At 35.8% G+C, this 18,340-nt stretch overlaps 1 protein-coding gene across 4 annotated transcripts in view; it reads right to left on the bottom strand.

Annotated features, from left to right (window-relative positions):
- The window catches only part of ADAMTS6 (ADAM metallopeptidase with thrombospondin type 1 motif 6), a 140,665-nt gene that overhangs the window by 59,572 nt on the left and 62,753 nt on the right, over positions 1-18,340 (bottom strand). For all 4 annotated transcript variants that reach the window (XM_027887722.1, XM_027887720.1, XM_027887721.1 and 1 more), the window contains 2 exons: positions 9,473-9,619; positions 103-244 (listed from right to left, as the gene is read on the bottom strand). In XM_027887722.1, coding sequence (XP_027743523.1) covers positions 103-244; positions 9,473-9,619 — 289 coding nt within the window. The remainder of the gene's footprint in view (positions 1-102; positions 245-9,472; positions 9,620-18,340) is intronic.

The following is an 18,340-nucleotide window of genomic DNA, read 5'->3' on the forward strand; positions in this document are numbered from 1 at the left end:
AAATCTGTAACCTCCTACTACAACTAACTAAAGATTATGTTATAAAGGAATATATACAAATGACTAAGAAGAACACTCAGCATAAGGATTAAGACTTCTTACCCCATATTTACATTGGCGGGATGTTGCTCCATACTGGAAGCGACACTGTTCATCAGCATCATACACCTGACCTGGGGCCACAGCTGGATAAAGAAAGTCACGCTTGGGAGGCTCATTATCAAGGCAAGTACCACGGCCCGAACTGTTCAACATAAAGGACCAAATCAATTAGGAATTCTACTGACTTTAAATCACAGTAATGATATTATGTATCTAGTTCTTACTTTTAACAGCACTGGGTGTGAAACAAGTAGGATTACAATAAACAAACAGTAAGATGGTACACCCATAGTAACAAGAGAAAATATTTAGAAGTAATTAAGAAATTAATTTTTCATCATTATTATTAACAAAAATGCTTATTTTAGATTGTGAAATAATTTCATATATTATACTTTTTTAAAGTGTGATAATTTCTGAGCCACACAAGACTGATTTTCATTTTTGGTTTAGGATTAATATTTGTTTTCACTGAAGAACAGCTACATTTGGTCATAGAATGAAAAATAAACACATTAGGCAAACTCAAGAAACTCAGTTTACAATTAATAATGATCCTTCTGACCCTTCAAACAGCTAAGCACAATTTTATAGATATGAGCAGCACAATTGGTTTACGCAAAACTAAAATACATTTAGTTTCAACGTGATAAAATGTTTATAGGATTAGGACCTCAATATGCAAGTTTTTCTTCCATTTGAGTGAAGAAAATGGTTACAGTGGTAAAAATTCTGCAAGATCTTTAAATTTTACTAAACTAGGGTGAGTGAAAAAATTTGTACGAATCCAAAATCTTTTCTATTGTATTAGTATTTAGTCTTTAAAAATTCATGCTGGAACTAAGACAATAATCTTTGAAAACTTCAGTATTTTCTTCTTTTATATTTTGCTCAGCGGCTGATTTTTTTTTTCCAAAATATGCTCATATTTAACCTCAATATTTTACTGCAGTGGCATAAGTAATAGAGAAAGTCAAATGCAGGCGTAGTTCTGTTTAGAAAACTTTGTACTTTACTAAATATAATTATTCCGATTTATTTGGTCAGTGTGCATAAAAGAGGACAGATGCTTTTTTACTTTCATTTCACATGTGAATAAGTGAGGATTTTCAAAGAATTCTTATGCCAACATTTAAATTTTTTTTTCAACATTCCTACCAATTTTGCCAGTACTTATGTTCTGTTTTTTCCCAAATCTTTTCCATGCACCTTGCCAAAGGAACATAATTTCAGAAGTGAATGTTCTACACTGGGGTTTTTTGAGATTTCCAATTTTCTATCCTCTTCATCTGCAGATAAAAACAGAGCAAAAAAAGCCTCTCATAACTGCATATTTTATATTCTCATTTTAACCCTACTTTATTCAAGTCTTTGAAATACTATAAAAGATCATTTGGAAAAACAAAGAAACAAACAACTGCCAACCATTTCAGAAGGCAGCAAGAAGTAACTACTGCAAGAACCAAGTAAATACTGAAAAAATATGGTATTTGGTGACTAGTTTCAAGGAATTCAGTGTGATTCACCTGCACAGATAACCACACCACTTATCCTGTCAGCTAAAATCTACCTTCAAAACCTTCCTGAACCTGTGTGGTTCTGGTATTAAAAAAAGAATATATTTTCCCCTTTATTCCAGGTGATTATTGCAAGCATATACATATATGCTGATAGCAGAAGTTGGGAAAAATTCCTTCATTCTTTTGAAATATTTCAGTATTTTATTTTGTGTGCATGAGGAGTATATGTTAATAATTCCAGAATGAAAAAAATTCAAGTACAATCTCACTTTTCTGTAATGTATGGAATAAACTGCAGATAGAAACTTTGCTTTAACAAGCAGTGAGAAGTTTAGCATTTGGCATCAGTTTGAGCTAGTATTGCCGAATTATGGGAACATTTCCACAGATTTCCAATAGTGCAGAGTTTACAAGATCACTGCAAATTGTGATCAGCTGTAAACATTTAAATTCACCAAACTTGTAAATCAAAGCCTATACCCACTCCACAAGACATATAATTGCAGAAATGCAAGTCAAAAATCCTTGTACTAAATACAAAAATACAACTCTTCTGCTCTAATAAACAGGATTCTCACCATAATTAAATATTGTTGTAAAAATAAAAAGTGAGAAAATGAATACTGAGAAGTCATTCACTTTTTAGCTGCATTATATCATAGACTCTAGACTGAAAAATTGTTCTCTTTCTTTCTGTTTCAGTTCTATTATTTATCTCAAGCTGAACAAAATTGATCCCTGATACTGTATTGTGTGAACTGAAGTATCCTGGAAAAGAAATGGCATGCGTTATAAATGCGTCAATAAAACCAGAGAGTTTCCATTAGTCAAGAAAGGTTTGACCAAACCTGTGCAAAGGATGAATATAGACTAAGGACCATATAACCTATTCAGAAAACTTTTACAAGACTTCAGAATGCTGCAATACTCTTGAGTCTATATCCTTCTTGTTTCTTTCTCTTTGCTCCACCAGAGCAAAATCCAGATAGCTGAGAAAAAAATTTCTGCCAACTCTAGCAGAATGAACCGAAAGGGTCCAAAGAGAATAATGGTTTTAAACAGAGATCTAATAGTTATTATCAGTCAGGCCTACAGAAGTTAAAAAAGCCGTCTGTGTACATGTAAAAAGAGACAGGAAAAGAATACCCAAATACCTTCAGATTACCAATTTTAGAAAATTTCTACTCACAGTTACTTTTGTGCTTTGTGATTTTATCTTATAAAGGAAGCATTTACCAAGTCAAAACATCTACAGGATATCCCTGCAGAGCATTTACATTTCTGAACACAGGGTAGACAAATCTTTAGAATCTGCAATACAAGTAAGATGATCTCAAACTGATTCTTATATTCTATTACTCTACTAAGTTCAACTAGTACTCAAAGACTTTACCATTCTCCTAATTTGTGGTTGATTCCATGATGTTTTATGGGACAACAGTGGAACTTATTTCAATTATAAAATAGCTAAGCTCGATGTTATTTTATCCCAGTATTCCAGTGTAGTGCCTCCAGAGGTCATTTTAAAACACTCTACAATATCATTTAAACATATTTTTGTATTTTAATATCACAGAGTAGCAAATTATTCTTCTGTTTGGAAGGGTATCAAGGATACTAGAACATTCTATGGAAGCTTAAGATCTCAGACATGCTGTCATTGCTAAGTGCTCAACTAAATTAACAGCAACCAGGGATTAAATGTTTCTAAATCTTTACAGACTGAACAGTGCAAAAACTCTGCACAATTATCCTGTACAAATATACACTGACCTTGTATCCAAGGTCAAAAAAGAGAAAAAGCAAAAACCACGGATGTAGATATCTCAGGGATTATGTTCCTATTACAACATCTATTCCCAAATATCTCAGCAATTTACCCAGTACAACACAACTCCTTCAATGGTTGAACAAAATATACCAGAACACTGGCTCTGAAAACAGATTTTGAATGTTACAGAATAGCTTAAATCGTAATAATGATGTGAACTATAAAGCAAGCTACATTCAATGATGATAAATTAAATTATTATAAATATTTGTGAATATCTGTTATAGATAAACAATCAAATACATAAATCTACTAATAGTATACATAATGTTTTATCTAATTCTGATACCAAATATCCATTAAAAAATGAAGAAACAACAGTAAAAATTATCAACAATAAACACAGAGCATTTTTATACATATTGATAAAACCATTAATTATTTACATACTTATACATTTGGCTCCTAACAGAATCCTTGCTGCATACTTATGAGTAAAAACTGATCTTTAGAGAGCACCAGGATGTATTTTTGCACGGGTTACAAAAGCTACCTTACTTAACATTAATGAGAAAAATGCAGATTGCTCGAGACTACAGATAATCACATAAATATCTGCAGAATCAGAACATAAATAATAGAAGTGTGATTTGGAGTGGTATGTTTAAAATTAAAATGAACCTGAATATAATTACTAAATGAAAACATGCTTGCATGTTAGGGAAATTCAGATGCAACAATCACTGTCCTGATAAAAACCTACTTCTTTCCAATCTTTTATGCAAAGCTGACTCTACATCTTATTATTGCTATTTCATAGCAAAGACTCTCTAATGTTGCACAATCTTTTCATCACACTCAATTTTTCTTTTGCTTGGTGGTAGTAATTTGCTATTCTTTAATGCATACTTTTCTCCAAACTTTCCTGTGTCCAAAGCATTATTTTATTCATTGGAATAATTAACCAGCAGCCATATTAAGACAAATCTATTGGTTCATCTATAAAAACCATGTTCCTACCCAAATCTGGTCTTAATAATTTGGGAGATACTAAGCTATAAAATACTGGACCAATCATTTATTTCATCACGGACTCTACAAATAGAATAGTTAATGAAAATCTGCTGCTGATTCTGATGACTTTGATAGGGACTTCTACCAACAGGTAGATACAGAGCTATACTTGCGAAGTTAACACTCAAAACCACATTGTCACCCCAGGGTTACAGAAACTCTTGGGTCTTCTCGTAACTAGGTAGCGTTTTAAGTAAAACACAAGATTCTTAAAGTTTCAGAAATCTACAGCAAATGAGGAACACGTTTTTTATTCAATTACCTGTTAGGAAAAAAAGATCCTTGTAAATTCTAAAGAAAAAAGAAGTAAATTATAATCCAAAGTGTATCTATATAATACTGTAGATTTGTAGAGAGAAATATAAAATTTTTGTGTGATTGATGTGATCTTTCAAAACTAGTCTTGGCTTATACATTTTTTTTAGACGTTACTTTACATTTCTGGAGTACCAGGGAACTGGTCAACGCACCATAGACAGCATATGAGGCATATATAGACGTATCCTCTATGCATCTTGCATATCCACTTGTACGTTTAAGACTCTTGATTAGATGATGTCTGGACCAGAACACGGAATATCTTTTTTTATATTGTCTGCATGGGCTTGCTTGGACCAAGGTAGTTTTGGCTCCCTTCCAGAGTTAGAAAGGTGTAGTCTAATATCTAAATCCCGCTCTATGGCAATTGTAGAGATCTCCAAGAATCCTGTGATAGGTCTTACTCAAATAGTTTAAAGACTCTTGGTTCCCTTCCATCTTCAAAAGACAATCCTGCCTTTGAAAGACAGAGCTGGCCATTTGGCTTCTTCTAATACCTTCTCCTATCTGATACTGACAAGATAAATGAACTATGACCTGAGAAATCACATAGCTTTTGTGATAACAAAACATAGAAGTAACTGAACAAAGAATAGTAAGTAGAAAGTTCTCTTATCTACATGTAGGTATCTGCATGGCTCTATAGGTATACTGTATAAATATATGCTGGATATAATGAAACTTGCAGGTGTTACACATATTTTATATATTATACATATATACTGCACAGAATGAAATTTGTACTAATTGGTATTCAGTCACAAAAAATAATTTTAGGGTTGGTTCATTTCTCCTGTGAAGAGATACCAAGGGTTTCTACTCCTCTCACAGGAATGTCTGTTCTCTGACACCACTCTCCAAGCATTCAATTCTCAGTCAGTCAGGATTTCTTGAATTACTTCCACACAGTGTTAGTGAAATTTAAAGCCATTGCAAAGTATTTATGAACAATTCAGTTGATAAACTGAATTAAGTCAATCTTTCATTCTACCTAAAAGCCTGATAGGCAACGGCTATTACAAGCTTGACAGACAACAGCTATTATAAGCTTGAAAGACAACAGCTATTATGTGCTTCAAGGAATGTTTTCCCCAGAAAAAAATATTTTCTTTGGCCACTTCAGCATCTGTGTTGGCTGACCATCCTTGCTGAGAGTTTCGGTGGATCTATTAGCAATACACAGCTTTGTTTTGTCTTACTGTCATCCTTTGAGCCATATTCATCGTCCATCCAACAATCCTGCAAAATAATTTGATTTCCCAGCTAGTGCCTCACTGAACTGATATTCCAAGTGATACTTAACAGTTACTCCTCAGTGCAAAACTGCTGTAACAAGTGGTGACTCGAGCTGGTAAACTAGTAAATCCACATTAACCTACCTTATCATATTATACTGTGAGCACACAATGAGCTTCTACCAAAATTCATTCCAGTTGCATTGACCTGTTGCCATTATGGCCTGGCCCAAACTTGAACTCAGATCCAAAGCGACAAATCAGGTATTGTGGTATGTCATACAGACTCACAGCCCCAGATTTCTTCTGGGGTATACCATCATGTTCAACCCTTCTTTTTATACATAGCTAAATGAACCCTAAACCAGCCATATTAATTCAGAAGATTAAAAAATGCCACTTGCCTTACTTGTTCTAGTCTACTGATCCTGTACCAGCTGTTTTGTGAATTAAGATGCTCTTCTAGAGGGAAAATTAAAAGAAAGAGTGCAGGGTCTAATCCCTCTGGAAACACAGATGACAACATCTATTGGTTTGGGCTCTATAGCCCTAAATCAGCATTTTCCTCACTTGTTCCTAAGTTATGAAGAAGTACTAGGAAAAAATAAAGAATCTTTTTTCCTGTCGGGATGCAGACAATTCTGCTCTTATAATGCAGTCAAGAAAATTTTGCCACAGGAAACTTACCATTTTTCTTTGCTTCTTGCTAACTGATCACTACATGCAATTGAAATGTATCTGCTCCTAGAGCTGTTCGGCTTTAAGGAAAGGTGTGAGTGGGTAAAAAGAACTGATCTTGACTTGTGACAGTTGTACCTGCAGGTACTTGTGTAACTCTACCAGCTTCCTGCTGTCATTGAGATGGTACAAATGCTGGTGAGAAAAGCAGAAACTGGAGAAAAACCCTAACATTTTCACGATTCTACCTTACGAAACAACAAATCAAATAATTAAGGGGAAAAAAGTATCAATTCATTTATAGGATATTAGAACCACAGACAGTAAGAAGCATAAATGAGAAATCTGACATATTTAAAAATAGATTATGAAAGAAGTAGAGGAAAGAAAAGTTATCTTTGACTCTTAGTAAATTAACACAGTATCCTATAGAATTGGAAAATCTATAATAATTACAATGTGTAAAATAACGTTTATCCAAGATGGCTTTGGAAAAAAAAATCTACAGAAAACCCCCTAAAATAGCACAAAATATAATTTATTATTGAATCTGCTATGTTTAGATTTTTGTTTTGCTCTAGCTCAAATATCACTTAGTATCTTCAGTAGCAATTACTACAGAGGGTAGTAATTCAAGAAGAATTCCAAACACTAGCCATGACAGAAAAGTATCTCAAAAAACCTGAAGAGATTAGAACTATGGGAAGAGATTCAACAGAGTACTCTTTTGGCTTTACGCTAATATAACTGCAATTTCACTGGCATCCTATGGATCTAAAAATTAAACTTAACCAGAAATCAAACGTAGGGAATGGAAAAAAAGAATGGAGAACCTAAGAGTAAATAATAAAATAACGAACTAAATAAATATTAATAAAATAAATAAATAAAACATAATTGAAACAAAACAAGGCACAAGATAAACATGTTTTCAACTAGCAGTAAAAATTTGAAAGATCACTGCATTCATCAGTCTGAAATTTGAAACTGTGAAGGGACCTTATAAACAAATGATGAGCTCTATTATATTTACAATTTAACACAGTCCACAGAATTTGACCACATTTCTTCTCTAAACCCATAAATACAAAATGACTCCTTAGCTACCTGTTGAATTTTAACTTCATCAATAGACAGCTTTCTGTCAGGACAATTACAAGATCAAAATGGAGTTTTTCAGAGGAGAGCAACAAAAAGAAGTAAATGAGACATGAAGAAACAAACTCCCAAAGGCTACAAGAAAATACCTGAACTGCAAGCTTACAATCAGAACTATGAAGCGATGAAATAATCTCAAAAGAGATATGAAAACATATTCTTTGTCATAGTTTAACTGAGGCTGCAATGACATACTAAAAAGGCTACCAGTGGAAACTGTATTGAATTAACCTAAGTAATTTGTAATGATAAAACTATGATGCATATTTTTTAAATAATAGTGGTGTTAAATAAATACATATATATATATATCTATCTTAGAAAACCAAATTACACTGTGAGAAGCCCGTATCACACACGTATCTATATAAGGAGGTTTTAGTGTGCTTTATTTTAGACACTCGTCTTAAATGAATGAGTTGATAAAATTGTGGGTGCACTGTTCAGTGGCATGATACAAAATGCCTTAACTTATTATAATAACTGATGAGAAGTTTTCTTCCCCTGATTAGCACCAACATTAAATTTCTGTCTCTGCTCACTAACTCTATGGGGAACTGAAGCACCTCTTCAGCCCAATTTAGTGATCCTCCACATCTGAACCAATCCAAAGGTATTGGTCTGGATGGTTCCCTCCAGGTAAGATTCAGAATACAGTACCTTATTCTGAGGTTAGATCCCTGAAAGAGGAGGAGAAGCTCATTTTATTCTTAGTAGTCTCATGGTTGGAAACTTGACTGGTTCCAATTCATCTCCAAAAATACAGTAAGTGCCTGAATTACTGAATAACCTTTATTTCTTAAAGGAGCGACTGCACTGCTGACACTGAACCTACCAATAAACTGTCATTTACCTCCAATAAGGTCAACCTTACAGTATTTTAAAAAATCTGTTATTAAACTGTTCTCAGTGAACTCATAGTTATGTATTTGTCTTCCATGACTTAAAACAAACAAAGGCTTCATTATGCGTCATCTATAAAAATGTATACATTGATATAAGCATATTTTTGTGAGTAACAAATTTTGTCTGTTTGAATTTTTTCACAGTGAATTTCAGGTAGCAATCTACTTCTGGATAAAAATCACCACAGAAGTGGTGATAGAGGTTAGCACGATTTTGAAGTATTAATATAAAGACCTATGCCATCCTCTCCTATAATCTCACTAATGGTATCAAAAAACACTGATAAAGAAAAACCCAAAATACTGCACAAAAAACATACCAAGAGTGAAATGTACAAGGAACAGGGTGATAACCTTCTTCCCTTCAGTAGAATCCCTCACATTTCATGTATATATGCAAAAAATATACTTCTCAACATTCATAGACAAATTTTGCCCATCTCTATTTCTCAGATTAATAAAGTAATGAGGTAGGATCAGCACTTCGAAATGTTTTGAGAAGATTAAAAATGAGAACTGTTCAGGTGAGGAATGGAACAAAAGAAGCTTTTGCCATTTCATAGACATGTAATCTACCAGAAAAAGATTTTCTGTAATTCTGTCTGTTCCTTCTAAAAATGTATACCATCATAACACATCACTTTATCTCTACAATTGATCCCAAAAGGTGTAAATTTTTTGAAAACTCATTTTTCTTGGCAGGTTACTTACTCTAAAAAACTGGTGATGTAATCCCGACTGCAGGCTGACCAAGAGAAAGGATTGGTGTTTGCCGTAATATGAGCTGCCATTAGCTTTGCTGCCTCATGACCTTTGGTCCCACAGGAATTTCCAATTCCATCATGATTCATACCAAAACTGCTCAAAAGAGGAGGAGAGAAACAGCCCGTTACTTTCCTACAGCATCAGACATCACTTAAAACATGTCACAAAACAATGTCCCCTTTACCGAAATCATGCTTATTATAGGAGAACTCTGAAGTGGATAATTAGGATCAGTTAAGTTCTACTTAGTTGGTTCAGATCTCAGGATACAGTACAATTACATAACCTTTTCTTCCATAGACTTCTGAAAGTATTAATTATTTTCTAAAGCTTTTAAAGAAAACATAACAGTATTCTTGCAAGATAAAAGACTTTAATGTTACCCTGAGCTTCAATATGAGTACTGTTTTCACCTCTTCACCTGATCATAACAACCTACAAGTGCAAGGTATTGCTAAGCATTCCTCCCAAACCCCATTAACTGCATGAATATAAGAAAAAGAATATCAGTGAATGATGGATGTTTCCTAGAGGTTCAAGAAGGACTTCACCATCAAAACCTTTCTTGCCTATGGGATGTCTTCCTATTGAATATCTAGGCTATAGCAAAGCCTGTATGTATCTGGTTCAGTTTATGGTATCTTGCAAACGCAGAAAACCATATCCATGAGAAAGGTCTGACTGGCGCCTCAAACAATGACATAATCAAATAAAGAATATCCCTTGCATATAAAAATACAGTTTTATTAAGTCATCCAAGAAATGTATACAATGCAATGAAAATTTCAGACTCATGTTAATTTTATGATCAGTCTTTATTATCTATATACATTATGGGAGGAAAGAGCTTAGATGTTCAACAAAACAAAAACAAAAACAAAAAACCAAGAATTTTACAATGAAAAATGTGCTTTATTTACCTGTACTCAATGGAAATAATTTCCTGTACTTCAAACAGAAACATTTCTGGCCAAGTGCTGGGTCCAGCACTTTGGCCACAACAACCCCCTGCAGCGCTACAGGCTGGGCACAGAGTGGCTGGAGAGCAGCCAGGCAGAAAGGGACCTGGGAGTTTGGATTGACAGGAACCTGAACATGAGCCAGCAGTGTGCCCAGGTGGCCAAGAAGGCCAATGGCATCCTGGCCTGGATCAGGAACAGTGTGGCCAGCAGGAGCAGGGAAGTGATCCTTCCCCTGTACTCAGCAATGGTGAGGCCACACCTGGGGTGCTGTGTCCAGTTCTGGGCCGCTCAGGAAGGATATTGAGGTGCTGGAGCAGGTCCAGAGAAGAGCAACCAGGCTGGTGAAGGGACTGGAGCACAAGCCCTGTGAGGAGAGGCTGAGGGAGCTGGGGTTGTTTAGTCTGGAGAAGAGGAGGCTCAGGGGTGACCTCATCACTCTCTTCAACTACCTGAGAGGAGGTTGTAGCCAGGTGGTGGTTGGTCTCTTCTCCCAGGCAGTAGGACAAGAGGGCATGGTCTCAAGCTCTGCCAGGGGAGGTTTAGGTTGGATATTAGAAAGAAGTTCTTTACAGAGAGAGGGAGCAGGCATTGGAATGGCCTGCCCAGAGAGGGAGTGGATTCACCATCCCTGGAGGTTTTTAAGAAGAGGCTGGATGTAGCTCTGAGTGCCATCATTCAGTCATCACAGTGGGGTTGGATCAAGGGTTGGATTTGATGATCTCGGAGGTCTCTTTCAACCCAGTTAATTCTATGATTCTACGATTCTATGATTTCCTTTTGAATTGCCTCTGTAGAATTTCTGAAAATGGAAAACCTTAATTTTTAATAAAGTCCATAAATTACTCCTTATAAAAATTAATTGGATTATGCAGACTATTTCTCATATCCAGTTATCCCTACTTAGTGTATTCCATTTGTTTAAAAAATTACTAACTTCGACAGTCTGGGAATATTTTTATCTTTTGGGCATATAAATAAAAGAACAAACTTCATAGTTTAATAACCTTCCTTCTACAAGAATACTTTCAAAATTTCTAACAGCAAATCTCTACTACAATCTACAAATGGAAGGCATGTTTAAACAGGTATTCTTGTACTTGATAGAAGATCTAAAGAGTGTATCATAATTTTCTTGGACAGATAAAACTTTCTCATAAACTTTTTAATAATTTATTTTCGTAGTATGTTGCACTTATTCTCAAAACTGCTAAAAAAGTATCACTTAAATCTCTATATGTATTTCATATAGCTTAGAATTGAAAAATTAAGAAAACTGTCAGTTTCCCTGGGTCTGTAAACATGACTTTAATATGCCCTTTTCTGAAAGTAGAGCAGATGCAATGATGGAAGATAATGAAAACTATCATGTTTCAGCATAATTTTGTTTAACAAAAAGTATGTGAACTCAACGTACTATTAAAGAATAATAGTTTTTTTTTCTCTAGAATATCAGAACTATGAACTACATAAAGCAAAGCACAATTTCTTTGTGAACATACAGGTTAATTTTTTAATTACTCTCATGTTGACCAGTAGTGAAATATTTGACAATTGTTACAATGTTATGGTAAATTTCAGAGAATATACAATCAAGATTTTATGTTTTTTCAGTAAAAAAGGTCAGCACTTTTTCTTTACTTTTATAAATATTTTCCCCATACCATGTCTTAATAGAGAATTTTCCTCTTTCTATGTAGTGCTCCATACATTTCTAGCTAATGTTACAAAAGTATGAGTTATTGCTTCTTAACAGTGTGCAAACTGCAACTGAAATGAGTTTCTTTCTTACAAATGAAAGAAAAAACAATTTAAAAATATTGTATTGAAAAATCAATTTATTTTAATTTACTATTCCCAACATTGAGAGTGTTTATTTAAACTAGCTAATATTGAATATTCTTCAAGGGAAGAATCATGGCTAATTAGTTACTTCACTTCCGATTTTCATGTCTTAACATGGATTTTAACCCTTATTGCAGATTTGCTCCATTTGGGTATCATTCACTGGTTTGGAGCATCCCATATCACTTATTCTGAAGTAAAGCAGAATTTTACACTTTGGCTTTGGTGAAACATATTAGTTCCATAAAACATGGAAAACAAACTAATTCAATATTGTAGCTTTATTACAAGCATACCTGTCATCAAATTAAACACAATTTCAGCATACTTCTATCCTAACATTTTTCCCGCTTATTTTCTAGGTACCATTCTTCTCTGAGTTAAAGCTAATGACCAAATAGCCCATCAAATACTATTTTTATATATGAGCATCATTTAGTATTAAATAATGCATGAGGCTCTTAAAAAACAGCAATTTCTAATTTACTAAAAAGAAAATGCAGCCTATTCAGACACCTAAACTTTCTTATGGGGAAATCACAGACCTTTCAGGAATATTAGAAAAAAGTGGAGCACAAACTTTTCCTGTAGTACACTGCCATAGCTATCCAGTCTTCATGCCACAAGAGTAGTATCAAGTAAGGCTTGTGTACTACACAGAATCACCATACAGATGCATCAGGTCACCATACTGAAGGTCAAAGTGGAAAGTACTGGCTCCAATCAGAAAGCAAACTTGTGAGCTCAGATTTCCTTTGGAAATCCAAGATGACCTGAAGGTTACAATAAACTTTCACTTCACCCCCATTTATTCTTCTTGTACTTTTGTTAAGAATAGTGAAGTCTTACTAGATTTGTTTATAAATGTTTACAAAAATTATTTTACTATTGTAGATTTTAAACTTCAAATAATATTTCACAGCTATTTAGACACAGAACTTTTTCATAATTTAAATATAAAAGGATCACAAAAATTTTTTTTGTCTTATGTTTATGACATTTCATTTAATATGCACATCATTAAAATTCAAGTCCCGATGAAAACTTTTTAATGCTTGCAATATTAATCAGGCATTTTTAAACAAAATTTTGTTAAAAACTTTTTAACAAAAAAGACTGGGGCAGGGGGTGAAGAGTGAGGGGTGAAAAAGTGAGAAAAAAATTGTGTGCAGTTTTATGTGGCTTGTCCAGTCAAAAATTGGACACATTTTGGTTAGGGTTTTTTAGTTTGGTTTGGTTTGGTTTGGTTTGGTTTGGTCTGTTTTTTTAAACTAAAGAAGTTGGTTAAACTGTCCCTAAAAATTCAAGGCATTCTTCTCAGTCAGTCCTAGGCACCTAGCAGGAATAATTCTAACCAGTGTTCTGGTTGTTACTGATGTTTTCATACACTGTAGATTTAAAACAGTCTGTCAGACCTGCTACAGTTGGAGATGGAAGACATCGTTATCATAGACAAACAATGATGATGGCATCAACTGAAGAGTTGACAGGAGGTGGTGTTAGTACAATTCATCCTAGCTGTGTTTCAACTATATTTTTGAGAAAGCTACCATGAAGTTTGGTATATGTGTTCCTAATACCTCAGATTGGAGTACTGTACTAGTCGTACAAGAGTTGTACGAGAAATACATTCCTTGACACACACTTTTTCCAGAAAACTAAATCTCAGGTCATGAAATGCAACTGAGGTTTGAATGACTGTGGTGAGTTGACCCTGGCTGGATGCCAGGTGCCCACCTCCCCCTTCCTCATCTGGACAGGACAGATGATGTCGAGATAGAGACAGGGAGAGATCACTCACCAGCAAACATCATGTGCAAAACAGATTCAACTTGATGAAATAAGCTTAATTTTATTACCAATCAAATCAGAGTAGAAGAATGAGAAATAAAACCTAAACCATAAAACAACTTTACCCCCTCTGTCCCTTATTCCCAGGCTCCAAGTTACTCCTAAATGGGGAATGGGCATTATAGTCAGTTTATCACGCATTACTGCTGCTCCTTCCACCTTACACTCTTCCCCTGCTCCAGCACAGAGTCCCTCCCACAGGAGACAGTTCTCCATTAAATTCTCCAGTGTTAATCCTCCCCAGGGGCTGCAGTTCTTCAGCTCCAGTGTGGGTTGCTTCCATGGAGTACAGTCCTTCATGCATAGGTTGCTACAGTGTGGGTTGCCGATGGGGTCACAAGTCCTGCCAGCAAACCAGCTCCAGTACAGGCTTCTCTCTCCACAAGACCACAGGTCTTGGCAGGAGCCTGATCCAGTAAGGACTTCCCATGGAATTACAGTCTTCATTCAGGCAACCACCTGCTCCAACATGGCGTCCCCTCTGTGGGCTGCAGGTGAATTTATCTGCTTCCCTGTGGATCTCCATGGGCTGCAAGGGTACAGCCTGCCTTACCATTGGCTTCCCCACAGGCTACAGGGGAAACCTCTGCTCTGGTGCCTGCAGCACCTCCTCCCCCTCCTTCTTCACTGTCTTTGGTGTCTGGAGGGTTGTTTTCCTCACATATTCTCACTCCACTCTTCTGGCTGTTGTTATACAGCTGTTTTTTAACCCCTTTCCAGAAAACATCCCAGAGGTGCTACCACAGTTGCTGATGGGCTTGGTCTTTGCCAGCAGCAGGTCTATCTTAGAGCCAGCTGGTACACAGAAGACACCCCTATAGCCCCACTGCTACCAAAACCTGGCTATGCAAACCCAATGCACTGATTAAACATGAAGCTCACTGACCACTGAAGAATGAGAAAAAGACAAGCAGTTTATGAAAATATGTCTAGGTTGGGTATTTTTCTCCAGCACTGACGACAAACTGTCTCCCATGGTAGGATGGGTATTTATGATATTTTTCTTTTCATACAGGCTAAAAAGAGACTTTTTAAAAAGTGCTAGAATTGCAGGCACATTTTAGCTGTATGAACTAATTCACAACTAAATATATGCTTGAAATTATTGCTCTTCTTCATCTTGAAGACGATTTAGTCAGTTGGACTATGATCTATGTTATTATTATTTCTTAAATCTTTCTCTATCAAGACATAATTGTCAAACTCATCTGAATTTAAATTCATTATATCTTCTAAAAGTCCAGACAATTCTGACTTTTCAGAAATTACTTCAGCCACCAGTCTTCTCTACTTACTCCTTCCATACAGCCCTTAATGGTTGTCTGTCATTAGTAAATTCTTTTCTCACTCCAAGTTTCATGAGCAACTCTCTGTCCTACATCTAGTCCACTATCCCTATGTTTTGACATTTCCTTTGTTTGCCCACCTTCATTTGTTCTATTTCACTTTATTATTTACTTTACACATCTCAGCTAACTTCTCCACAGGACTGCAACAATGAATGGCACAATGTCTTTCTTTTAGCAATATACCTCTTTCAGTGGAATCTGAAATTCCTTATCAGTTCAACTAAGCATCTTGTACAGCCTATGTGGGCAAGATATTTTAGAATACAAAAGCACAGAGCAGAAAGCCACCTAACTCAGATGTCAGGGACACAGAAAATGGGACTGGATCTTAAATCATTTGATTTGTCTCAGCATAAAAGCATGATTAGGCCTGAAAATAGTTCCTTTCTTCACCAAAAAGAAGAAGTTAAACTTTGCTTGAAAATTTAGGGGATACACACTCAATTCTCACTCCTGCTGAAAGAAAATACTGTTTGTTATTTTTGCTTACCAGAAATCTTAGGCATCTTTTGTGTTAAATTTCTAACGGTAGGAAAGTAGGTATTGAGCAAGTCAAGCATCAAAAATCAGTTTTCCAGAGAAACTATTTTGAAGGCTAAGGGCCAACTATGAACTTATCTGATTCACAGTAGTATTAAGAGTAATACAAGGTTGTTCTCTGAACCATAGCTAGGGACAAACAACAATAAAAGCATTAGTATCTCTATTGTTTATGCCCTCAAGAAAGAAACAATCACAGTGTACCATCATCTTCAATAAAAACAGCTGGTTATGAGTCTCAACTGCATACAGCTGAGAGTATGAAAACTGAGCTATACATATATAGAAATATGAATTAAAACATACAAGTTTTAAAAACTATGAATATTTAACAGAAAGTATGACTGACAAGTATGATCACACTCAGACTATCAGCGTCTTTAAGTTTTAAAGAAGTACTTTTCTTGATAATATTTTTCAATCAAATGGAACTTTTTTGGATCAACACAAGGTTAAACGAGTTAAATTTAACACATTATGATAAACAGAAAGTCAGACTGAAGGATCTAATGACTTCTCATCACTTGAAACTAACAAGTTTGGCCATGCTTTCATCAGGGAAGTTTACAAATCCAATTTTGGAGAAATTGTGGATAATTATGATAATAATATATGCATTATGATAATAATATATGCATCATCACAACTGCTCTCTTTTAATCACAAGAGAATTCTGATTCTCAGTTCAACATTTTTTAAAAAAATTTGGTATTCCATAGCAACTATACAATTAATAAAACCATGACCTTCCAAAGTGCAATTCTCCATTTCTAATCTAATTAGAATGCTATCCAGAACAGCATTTCTTCTTGCAAACTTAAAGAGACTCATAGTCTGAGTGTGATTACAACGGTCAGTCATACTTTCTAGCAAATATTTAGCGGGGGGAGGGTATTTTATTTTTTGCTTCTAATCCTTGCCCCATGTAGTTTTTTTACATGTATTATATTCATTAATCACTTGAATGAAGGTGCAGATACCTCCTCAATAAGCGACAATACAAAGGTGGGAGAAGTGGCCAATACCCCAGAGGGCTGTGCAGCCCTTCAGAAGGACCTGGACAAGTTGGAGAGATGGGCAGAGAAGAACTGTCTGATATTCAACAAGGAGAAGTGCAGTTCCTGTACCTGGGGAGAACCAACCCCCTGCACCAGCACAGAATGGGGGCCAACCTGCTGGAAAGCGGCTCTGTAGAGAAGGACATGGGGGTCCTAGTGGACAGCAAGCTGCCCATGAGGCAGCAGTGGGTCCTTGTGACCAAGAAGGCCAACAGTGTCCTAGGGTGCATTAGGAAGTGCAGTGCCAGCAGGCTGAGGGAGGTGATCCTGCCTCTCTATTCAGCCCTGGTGAGGCTTCACCTGGAATGCTGTGTCCAGTTCTGGGCTCCTCAGGATAAGAGAGACAAGTAGCCCCTGGAGCAGGTCCAGCAGAGGGCTGTGAAGATGATGAGAGGACCGGAGAATCTCTTCTACAAGAAAAGACTGAGGGAACTGGGCCTTTTCAGCTTTGAGAAGAGATGACTGAGGGAACCTCATCAATCTCTGTAAGTATCTGAAGGTAGGGTGGAGCCAGGCTTTTCTTGGTGCTGTCAAGCAATAGGACATGAGGCAATAGGCAGAAACAGGAGGTTCCATGTGAACAACAGGAAGCACTTCTTTACTGCGTGGGTGACCATGCACAGGAACAGATTGCCCAAAGAGATTGTAGAGTCTCCCTCACTGGAGATATTCAAAAACCACTTGGAACAATCCTGTGTAATATGCTTTAGGATGTGCTTGAGCAGGGAAGTTGGACCAGGTGACCCATTGTGCTCCCTTCCAACCTGACCCATTCTGTGATTACATGTAACTTGAGTGCTTTTTTGTTGAATATTACATGTTCAGTGTAGACAAATCCCTTAAATGCTTCTATTTTTCATTTGACAATGAAGTCAATTTCCTATTACCGAGTCTGAAGAGAGGTACAGCCAAAATGTTTTCATTTGTTTCATTTCATTCAAATGTTTTCTGAAAAAATTATTTTACTCACATATGCAAATAACTTCAAATGGGTACTGGAAACTAGGAAGTTGAGAGGAAATAGCAACTGGTATAGTCCTGGAGGCCTGTAGTCACAGTGTGGCTAGAAAGACAGATGATGCGTGGCTACCACAAAACATTATAAAACCTGAAGATTTTTTGCTTACATACTCACATACCAGCTTTTACTGAAGGTATCTACATGGCATATTAATTTTCATCACCAAGCTTGCAGTGTAACTTTCTTTAATG

This window comes from Empidonax traillii, unplaced genomic scaffold (genome assembly GCF_003031625.1).
Source record: "Empidonax traillii isolate 1590-97213 ecotype Southwest subspecies unplaced genomic scaffold, ASM303162v1 scaffold220:size741200, whole genome shotgun sequence".
Lineage (NCBI taxonomy): Eukaryota > Metazoa > Chordata > Aves > Passeriformes > Tyrannidae > Empidonax > Empidonax traillii.